The following is a 10,826-nucleotide window of genomic DNA, read 5'->3' as shown; positions in this document are numbered from 1 at the left end:
TAAGTCGTTGATGAGGGAAATCATTGCAAAGATTAAAGCTGGAGAATTAAACATCTGTTACCAGGAAAACAATATCAGAGAAATGATCCAAACAAGCATTTTGCTTGACAAGGAAAGGTGCGTCACGGTGGACGGTATAATTGGAACAGGAGAGAGGAAAGAAAAGATTAAAGAGACCCAACCCCTGAAAGGCACATCAAGGTTATATGGAATGAGGTGGAGGAGTATGAAATAGACGGAGAGCGCAGGACGGAACAGTGGATGTACGCTCCCATCACATTTCACACCATCCCAAATTGGCGCCTATCAGAAGAGTCTGTAGTCATCTCAGGTGTAATTGCGAACAAAAGCATTACCAGAATCTACACTGATACAGGTAGTGAGGCAGATCTCTTATATTTGTATTGTTTCAAAGATTATCCGTTCAGCGTGAAGGATAGGCTTCGCTACAAAAACTTGAAGATTACTGGCATCATGGGAGAATCAATAAGGGCAACTGGTAAGGTGAAACTGGATGTAACGTTGGGAGCACACCCTTTAATCCGAACGGAAATTGTGGACTTCACAGTTCTTGATGGCATATCAAGGTTCAACGTTCTGTTTGGTAGGCGAACTCTTCGTAAATTTGGAGCAATTATTTCGACACCACATGCAGAATTGCGATTTTCAACACCAAATGGAGTGGATGTGATACACTCTGAATACGTTGGACCGGCAAGGGAGAGATCAGTTATTTATGAAGCTCATGGGAATTTTGTTAGGGGAGGACCGTCAAGGCAGTTGTTTAACAGAAATGACGTGAATGGGTATTTCAAACCACCCAAAATGTGGGAGCCTTAGAGGCAGGACGCAACACGCTGTACGGAGAACATTATGTTAGCATGAATCGCGTAGAACGGTTTATTTAGCATATTTTTTAATTTTCATCAGTTCAGACAAAGCACAATACAATTTTTGTAATTTTTGGATGGGATTGATCACCCTGTCCATACGAAGATGTTGCACAAAATATTGTATGTGCGGCAAAGGAATATCAATAAAATGTTATCTTTTCTCACGCAAAATGTTACGCGTTACGAATGTAGAACATAGCTTTCATACCTACCCACATAAGGCAAGGCATTTTTATGCCCCCGATGGTAGAGGCTCTTGTGTCAACATTATAGACACGAGGGATCGGCTAGCGTAAATTTTTACTTCGCTAGAGGGCATCGAGGCAAAAATAAAGATATATCTTAAAATGTCATGACATACAAAATGATTTATCACAAATGCATAAATCCATTTATATACTGAAAGCAGAAAAAATTAACATAAAATACAAGTGTATTTTGTAAGCCGCAAAAAGCCTAAGCGCGACACGCTAAACGGAACACCATTCTTTAAACAGAATAACTTAAACAGATTTATCATTTTTATGATGCATCATCAACATAAAAACATTATGATTGATTCACAATTTGTTTCAGAAATTAATTACAAATTTTTAACACTTCTTTACAAAATAAACACCCTTACGCAGAACGGAGGGCGGATAGCGATTTGATATATTCTATATATGAAAATAACAAAGGCACACATGTTTTGCTGATAAGTTGATGAGAAACACACATATAATTTCGATAAATTATATACATCATATCATCTAAATAGCAACAAGTCTCAGCTTCATAAATATATCATGCAATAACTTTTGGCGGACAGCGGATAACGGATGAAAGTTCAATACATATGCCATATCAAAAATCAGTTCAAGACAAAAATCATTTTGTATAAAACGGCATATGGTATTTAAGCTTTCTATAGCTAGCAATGGTTCGACACATATGCAACAACAGAAATATGTTAATCATAAAAAATAAAAATAAAAAGCATGGCAATGTCAAAATGATACCAAAGTATATAAATATGGAAAACACACAAGTTATATATTGTTATTACAGACAAACTTCAATGTATTTTCAAATGGGTACTTCTAAGATATCCTTCACAGAGGAATCTTCCCTTTCACACACTTCTGCCACAGAAACAATCTTCAAAGAAGAAACTTCACCTATTGCAGCCTGCAATTTAGCCTCAGCATCAGGCTTGATATGTTTTAAAATAACGGTAGGTAAAGGATCTGGTTTATCAGGCAGGGCATTTAAAATCTCTTCAGTAACATTCGAAAGGTCCTTCTCAATGGCAGCTTCCAGATACTTGTGAAAAGTTTGACCAACAAGCCCAGAACTTAAAACCCTCCGCAAAAAGGCAGGAATACCAACCTTCAAATCAACAAAATTCATTTTAGGGGCAGCAGCAATAGTTTTTCTTCAACAAAACGCTTCTCAACCTCAAGCATTTTCTTCAGCTCTTCATTCTCTTTCAACAGAATTTCTTTCTCATCAATCAGTTTTTCTTTTTCAACCCTCTCTGAAACACATTTCGCTTCAACAACCTGCATCATCTCATCTTTTTTCTGTGCCACTTTCACTGCAGTTTTCAATTTCAAGTTGGCATCTTGCAGGTCAATTTCAAGCCTCTTTAGCCTAGTAGCATTACGAACAGCATCCTCAACAATAGCCTCCTAGGCGTCTTTCATTTTTAGGCCATAAACCACATGTTCTGTCAGAAGCATCAAAGCTGTAGCGGTGGACTGGCAACTCTCCTTGTGAGTCATAGCAGAAAGGGAGGAAGATAACTCAGCAACTGTGTTTTTCTGTACAAAAAACATAAAAACAAAATGTTAATAATTGAGAATTTGGAAGTAAATATTAATGATTTATTTAAAGTATACCTTCATAAAATCAAAAAATTTATCAGATTTGTTTAAAGGATCCTCAAGAAAGGTTTTCAAACCAGCCAGGGGCACCACAGATGGTGGTTGAGAAGAGGATGAAGATTGAGTGGTACCAGTACCCTTCGAAAACAATGGATTGGTAAAAAGGGGTGTTTCAAAAGTATCATCATCCTGGGTTTCTTCATCATTTGTTTCATCATCATCATCATCGTCATCATCGTCATATTCAATATCAACAGCCTTATTTCCTTCATCATCATCACCAGCAGTAGTTTCAACATTTTCTTCTTGTAAAATCATTCATGTGAAACAACGAAATGAATAAGTATACAACATAGTAGCAACATAACTTGACAGTACTATTTACAAAAATACAGATGAGAAACATACTTCTCCTTTTTGGCTTCTCAGTAGCCTCACTCACTGGGCGCTTCCCTTCACGTTTTGAGCGCCTGGCAGATTTCTTGGCATTGGACGGACGAGGAGTAGTCTCAATAATCTCGACATCAGAAGATGGCTGAGCAACACCACCATCTCCACCCTCAGCAGGCCGCTCTGGACTCTTCAATTGTTGTTCAAATTCGGCATCCTTTACTTTGTCAGCTTCAACTTCAGCAGGAGTTTTTGGCCGTTCAAACACAACAAGGGGATCCAAGTTGGTTTTCTTAAAAGTCTTGTAAACCTGCATCTCTTCTTCTGCAACAGATAACATACAAACAAGCAGAAGAAGTATATGAGAATACATATAACTCATGATAACATATTCTAGACATAGTATATCAATAAAGGTGCCTACCACGGCCATCCCAGCGCAGCATAGGCACATATCCAATACGCCAGTTGTCACTCATTCTGCAGAAAACTAAGATGGCTTCATACTTACTGTATGACCTTTGTGGAAGCTCAAGTGCTTTCCAGTCTTCAACCGTCGCCTTCTCATCCTCAAATAAAGTGATCGACTTACTTACTCTTATTTTTGTCTTCCTCCATTTACGAACATTGGCCCAAGCATCTTTAATGACCCTTTCATTAACAAAAAAGTAGGGCTCTTTCCAATTTTTTAAAGAAGATTCCTTCACCCCAGTAAAAGCCTTACTCGGCTTGCAGTCAAATGTATACCAACACTTGCTAACTAATCGAGTTCTAAACAATTCATGGAAAATATTTACATTTGGTATTTCTTCTACGGCATTACAATACATTTCAATAAGTATAATTTTTTGTAACCCTAATGATGAACTTGACTAAGACATATGCCATAATGGGCAAGAATATTTGAAGAAAAGAAGAAAGAGGAATACGGAGATTTCCTACAGTTAATTGAAGCTTATAGAGGGTGATCATCTTCTCCGGAGAATTATTGGCCCTATCGCTAGAAGAAGGAACCATAGAGTTTAGTAATCTAAGATTTCTATGCTCTCTGCATAAGTGGTCTATTTCGGCTTCGGTGATACTGGAAGGAATAGTGCTCACATCACGATTGTCATTTTGGGAAGAAGTGATGATGGATTCGGCCATGGTAGTACACAAAATAAAACAATACAAACAAAAGAGAAAGATGAGCAAAAACTAACCTTGCACAATTTAAATCGCTAAATGAGTAATTACAGATATCTTCAAAGCAGATGATCAGTTTTCGAAAAAGGAAAAATGAAAGGGGAACGGATTATTTATAATCAAACTGGTGGATGATGAAACGATGAGATTGAGCCACGTGTATGAACCAGATTAATTGGGCAACAATTTAAATTTCGAAAATAAATCAAAAATATTTTTGAGGGCAAATTCATAATTGGAAACATGACATCAGCACAGAAAAACAGACGGCTACAGCAGTTTTGTGTCTTCGAGGAAAAAGGCATCTTTTATTTTTAGTTTAACGACTTTATTTTTTGCAAAAATAAAGACATTAATCTGGGTAGACTTAATGGTGTATCCTAGGGGATACACGCATAAAAACACCATTTTTATACAGAAAAATGGATCAAGGATAACAAGATTTGGCGGTTTTTAGTATTTGCCGCTCAGCGTACAACATGCCGCCCAATGTCAAGCGTAAGCCCTGCAGGCAGCTTCAATGCTTAAGCCCTTTTACTAGGCACGTGAACAGCACGCAGCCACGTCAACATACGCCACCGACCTTCCGGATACTTCGCGTAACAAAACTATTCAGCGATTGACACGTGTATCCCGAGAATTCTGGACATTTTATGCCTATAAATAGACCCCCTGGGTCACCATATTTCATATCTGAACTTCAGTTAGAGAGAAGTATACTTTATCTCTCACACAGTTCTTTCTCACTATAAACGCACATTTGCCGCTTAGCAGCAATACGCTAGACGGATCAAATACAGATTGATCCCCAAACTGATTGAGGCCACCCCACGGATCTCACATCCGTGTTCTGAGTCTGCAGAGATTATTTCTCGAGGGCAAACATCAGTTGGAATCATACGCTCCACGCTAAGTAGCTATTGTCTTGTATTGGTACCTTACAGCCGCTACACGGAAAATCGTATCAACATCATGCAATCTTCTCAATCTTGAAGCTCAACCTACAAACAATTTATTAATGTATAAGCATAAATCTTCAAGTTATTAATGGTTTTAAGAAATAATACGCACCTTAACACCACCATGTAAGATAGTTCATACATAAAAATGAGTTCTAGTTCCTAATGAGAAGCCGTAGAATAGAGAACAAAGCTGCATTGTGATAAATCTGAAGGTGCATCGTGATAAAACTAAAACCAACATGCAAAAGAACATCAACGTAATAGTGATTTTGTGTTCTTGCAAGATCAACTAAATATTATAACCAGTAAAAGGCGATAAGTTAGTGATTAAAATAAAAAACAAGTTAATTTGTTCATGTAACAACCTTGACTTGCGCCTAGTGGTAATGACCCATTTACCCTTATGTGTTAATATAAGTGATTTTAATAATTTTGTGTTTTATAATTATTTGTATATGGGATAAAGTGCGTTTTGTGACAAAGGTCACGGAACATATTTCTTTATGTGAATCGGACCTTCTTAACACCGCTTAATGAGGTATATTGTGTTCTAGATAACTGGTAAATACCCGTGTGAAAAGGAGAGTGGGGTTTCCTCACTATGAAGAAACCCCAAATAGATATATATTCTCATTCGTTCCCTATCTTACTAATTTTGACAAGTATAAACCCTAAAGACACTTATTGCTTCTAAATCTATAAAATCAAAAGTGTAAACCAAAGATTGTGACTTTGTGCATCTGATTCTATTAGTTTCAGGATCAAAACAAGGTATGTAACTCTGATTTTCATAAATTAAATTGGGTTTTACAAAAGTGATGTTGTAATGATTGATTCATGCCTTGAATGTGTTTGTGTTGTTGTTTGAGCCTAGAAACATATTCTATATGTGTTATGTGATATTCCTGGACCACTAAATCGACCAAAACAAGCAGAAATCAAGATTTTGGTAAAAAAAAGCCCGAAAAAATAGGTATGTTGTTGTTCTTGCAGGTTCGTGCGAACGACTTGTCGTTCGTGCGAAGGACCACCTCATCCGTGCGAACCAGTGGTGGTTCGTGCTGAAATGTCCCGTTCTTATTGATTAAAAACGTTCCATATTAATTGATTTCGTTGTGAGGTTTTGACCTCTATATGAGACGTTTTTCAAAGACTGCATTCATTTTAAAACAAACCATAACCTTTATTTCATCAATAAAGGTTTAAAAAGCTTTACGTAGATTATCAAATAATGATAATCTAAAATATCCTGTTTACACAAGACCATTACATAATGGTTTACAATACAAATATGTTACAACAAAATAAGTTTCTTGAATGCAGTTTTTACACAATATCATACAAGCATGGACTCCAAATCTCGTCCTTATTTAAGTATGCGACAGCGGAAGCTCTTAATAATCACCTGAGAATAAACATGCTTAAAACGTCAACAAAAATGTTGGTGAGTTATAGGTTTAACCTATATATATCAAATCGTAATAATAGACCACAAGATTTCATATTTCAATACACATCCCATACATAGAGATAAAAATCATTCATATGGTGAACACCTGCTAACCGACATTAACAAGATGCATATATAAGAATATCCCCATCATTCCGGGACACCCTTCGGATATGATATAAATTTCGAAGTACTAAAGCATCCAGTACTTTGGATGGGGTTTGTTAGGCCCAATAGATCTATCTTTAGGATTCGCGTCAATTAGGGTGTCTGTTCCCTAATTCTTAGATTACCAGACTTAATAAAAGGGGAATATTCGATTTCAATAATTCAACCATAGAATGTAGTTTCACGTACTTGTGTCTATTTTGTAAATCATTTATAAAACCTGCATGTATTCTCATCCCAAAAATATTAGATTTTAAAAGTGGGACTATAACTCACTTTCACAGATTTTTACTTCGTCGGGAAGTAAGACTTGGCCACTGGTTGATTAACGAACCTATAACAATATATACATATATATCAAAGTATGTTCAAAATATATTTACAACACTTTTAATATATTTTGATGTTTTAAGTTTATTAAGTCAGTTGTCCTCGTTAGTAACCTACAACTAGTTGTCCACAGTTAGATGTACAGAAATAAATCGATAAATATTATCTTGAATCAATCCACGACCCAGTGTATACGTATCTCAGTATTGATCACAACTCAAACTATATATATTTTGGAATCAACCTCAACCCTGTATAGCTAACTCCAACATTCACATATAGAGTGTCTATGGTTGTTCCGAAATATATATAGATGTGTCGACATGATAGGTCGAAACATTGTATACGTGTCTATGGTATCTCAAGATTACATAATATACAATACAAGTTGATTAAGTTATGGTTGGAATAGATTTGTTACCAATTTTCACGTAGCTAAAATGAGAAAAATTATCCAATCTTGTTTTACCCATAACTTCTTCATTTTAAATCCGTTTTGAGTGAATCAAATTGCTATGGTTTCATATTGAACTATATTTTATGAATCTAAACAGAAAAAGTATAGGTTTATAGTCGGAAAAATAAGTTACAAGTCATTTTTTGTAAAGGTAGTCATTTCAGTCGAAAGAACGACGTCTAGATGACCATTTTAGAAAACATACTTCCACTTTGAGTTTAACCATAATTTTTGGATATAGTTTCATGTTCATAATAAAAATCATTTTCTCAGAATAATAACTTTTAAATCAAATTTTATCATAGTTTTTAATTAACTAACCCAAAACAGTCCACGGTGTTACTACGACGGCGTAAATCCGGTTTTACGGTGTTTTTCGTGTTTCCAGGTTTTAAATCATTAAGTTAGCATATCATATAGATATAGAACATGTGTTTAGTTGATTTTAAAAGTCAAGTTAGAAGGATTAACTTTTGTTTGCGAACAAGTTTAGAATTAACTAAACTATGTTCTAGTGATTACAAGTTTAAACCTTTGAATAAGATAGCTTTATATATATGAATCGAATGATGTTATGAACATCATTACTACCTTAAGTTCCTTGGATAAACCTACTGGAAAAGAGAAAAATAGATCTAGCTTCAACGGATCCTTGGATGGCTCGAAGTTCTTGAAGCAGAATCATGACAGGAAAACAAGTTCAAGTAAGATCATCACTTGAAATAAGATTGTTATAGTTATAGAAATTGAACCAAAGTTTGAATATGATTATTACCTTGTATTAGAATGATAACCTACTGTAAGAAACAAAGATTTCTTGAGGTTGGATGATCACCTTACAAGATTGGAAGTGAGCTAGCAAACTTGAAAGTATTCTTGATTTTATGTAACTAGAACTTGTAGAATATATGAAGAACACTTAGAACTTGAAGATAGAACTTGAGAGAGATCAATTAGATGAAGAAAATTGAAGAATGAAAGTGTTTGTAGGTGTTTTTGGTCGTTGGTGTATGGATTAGATATAAAGGATATGTAATTTTGTTTTCATGTAAATAAGTCATGAATGATTACTCATATTTTTGTAATTTTATGAGATATTTCATGCTAGTTGCCAAATGATGGTTCCCACATGTGTTAGGTGACTCACATGGGCTGCTAATAGCTAATCATTGGAGTGTATATACCAATAGTACATACATCTAAAAGCTGTGTATTGTACGAGTACGAATACGGGTGCATACGAGTAGAATTGTTGATGAAACTGAACGAGGATGTAATTGTAAGCATTTTTGTTAAGTAGAAGTATTTTGATAAGTGTATTGAAGTCTTTCAAAAGTGTATGAATACATATTAAAACACTACATGTATATACATTTTAACTGAGTCGTTAAGTCATCGTTAGTCGTTACATGTAAGTGTTGTTTTGAAACCTTTAGGTTAACGATCTTGTTAAATGTTGTTAACCCAATGTTTATAATATCAAAAGAGATTTTAAATTATTATATTATCATGATATTATGATTTACTAATATCTCTTAATATGATATATATACATTCAATGTCGTTACAACGATAATCGTTACATATATGTCTCGTTTCAAAATCATTAAGTTAGTAGTCTTGTTTTTACATATGTAGTTCATTGTTAATATTCTTAATGATATGTTTACTTATCATAATATCATGTTAAATATATATATAACCATATATATGTCATCATATAGTTTTTACAAGTTTTAACGTTCGTGAATCACCGGTCAACTTGGGTGGTCAATTGTCTATATGAAACCTATTTCAATTAATCAAGTCTTAACAAGTTTGATTGCTTAACATGTTGGAAACACTTAATCATGTAAATAACAATTTCATTTAATATATATATAAACATGGAAAAGTTCGGGTCACTACACGTGCGAGCGACCTTAAGTGTTAGAATCCCTGTTTTGTGAAGTATTTCTCTTAACCTTATCTTGTTCATAACAAACTAAACCCACAAACCATTATCTAAACCCATCGGCTAGCTAGATTTGTGTAACATCCTCAATTGGGCCTAGATGTAAGATTACTAGATTGCCCTTAAGTTAGTATTGTGTTAATATATGCTTTTATTTTTATTTAATAATTACTATTAAATAATAATGTGGTTAGGATCAGTTTGTGACAAGGGTCACAGAACAGGTTTATTTATTTAATGTGGACTTCGTTTGGGTCACCAAATGATGTACGAAAGATATCAGATAACTGATAAATACCCGTGTGTTGCACAGTGTGAAAATTAACCACAATTAAGTGACTAGTGTTTCTTCTCTTCTCTCATTTTCTAGACTTTTCCCAAAAACAACCCGTTCTTCATCTTCTCACCTACACCAAACCCCTAATCTAAATCCTTATTCTTGAGCTCGAATCTTCCATACTATCTAGTTCCTTGTGTTTTACTGATTCTATCAAGGTAAAATTTGTAGCATTTCATGCTCTAATCTTTGAGAAAATTGGGTTTTTGTGTTAGTTTTTACAAAGTGAGTAATTTGGGTCAAAATGGTTAGATTTGATGTTGTTTGAGTCCAAATCTTGTAAGTTTATGTTTCTACATGTTTAGTGTCTTCGATTTGGTAAGTTTTAAGGTTAAAAACGAGCTCTAGATCACGAATTGGTGAGTTTGGTGAGAAACCCGTCACTTTGGTAGCGGTTGCTGCAGATGAACTACCATCGGCCGATGGTCTCTGACCACCGACCGATGGTGTGTGACGATCGATCGATGGACTAGACTATCGACCGATGGTGGAAGTCCTTCGACCAACGGTTGTAATTTTAACAATCGGCCGATAGTGTGGTCGATCGGCCGATGGTGTAGTGACGATCGTCCGGTCGTCTCTGACGATCGACCGATGGTCTTTGGCAGTGAAATATTTTACTAAGTGTTGAGTTTTAGTCGTTATGCTGCCCGTTTGTATTTTAATGATTTTGATGTAAATTTTGAAAGTGCACAAGTGCTAAGCAAAAAAATTTAGCGGATACTTTTTCTGACAAAAATTTATATATTGTGTTATTTGGTGTTAATGGACAATAACTAACTTGGTTTGCCTTATGTTCAGGTGAAAAAGATAAGGAAGCCGCTCAGTAGTA

General features: G+C 35.1%; 1 protein-coding gene across 1 annotated transcript; it reads left to right on the top strand.

The window, feature by feature from the left end:
• The first annotated feature begins 261 nt into the window (after window positions 1-261).
• LOC139854604 (uncharacterized) lies at window positions 262-840 on the top strand. The gene has a single exon (XM_071843900.1). The coding sequence runs from the start codon at window positions 262-264 to the stop codon at window positions 838-840; it is 579 nt and encodes a 192-aa protein (XP_071700001.1).
• The last annotated feature ends 9,986 nt before the right edge of the window (window positions 841-10,826 follow it).

The sequence above is a fragment of the Rutidosis leptorrhynchoides genome, chromosome 6 (genome assembly GCF_046630445.1).
Source record: "Rutidosis leptorrhynchoides isolate AG116_Rl617_1_P2 chromosome 6, CSIRO_AGI_Rlap_v1, whole genome shotgun sequence".
Classification (NCBI taxonomy): Eukaryota; Viridiplantae; Streptophyta; class Magnoliopsida; order Asterales; family Asteraceae; genus Rutidosis; species Rutidosis leptorrhynchoides.
Note: the sequence above shows the minus strand (reverse complement) of the source record. Positions and strands in the feature narration are given on the sequence as shown.

Coding starts and splice junctions, on each gene's coding strand:
- LOC139854604 (XM_071843900.1), top strand. CDS start 262: ATGTACGCTCCCATCACATTTCACACCATCCCAAATTGGCGCCTATCA.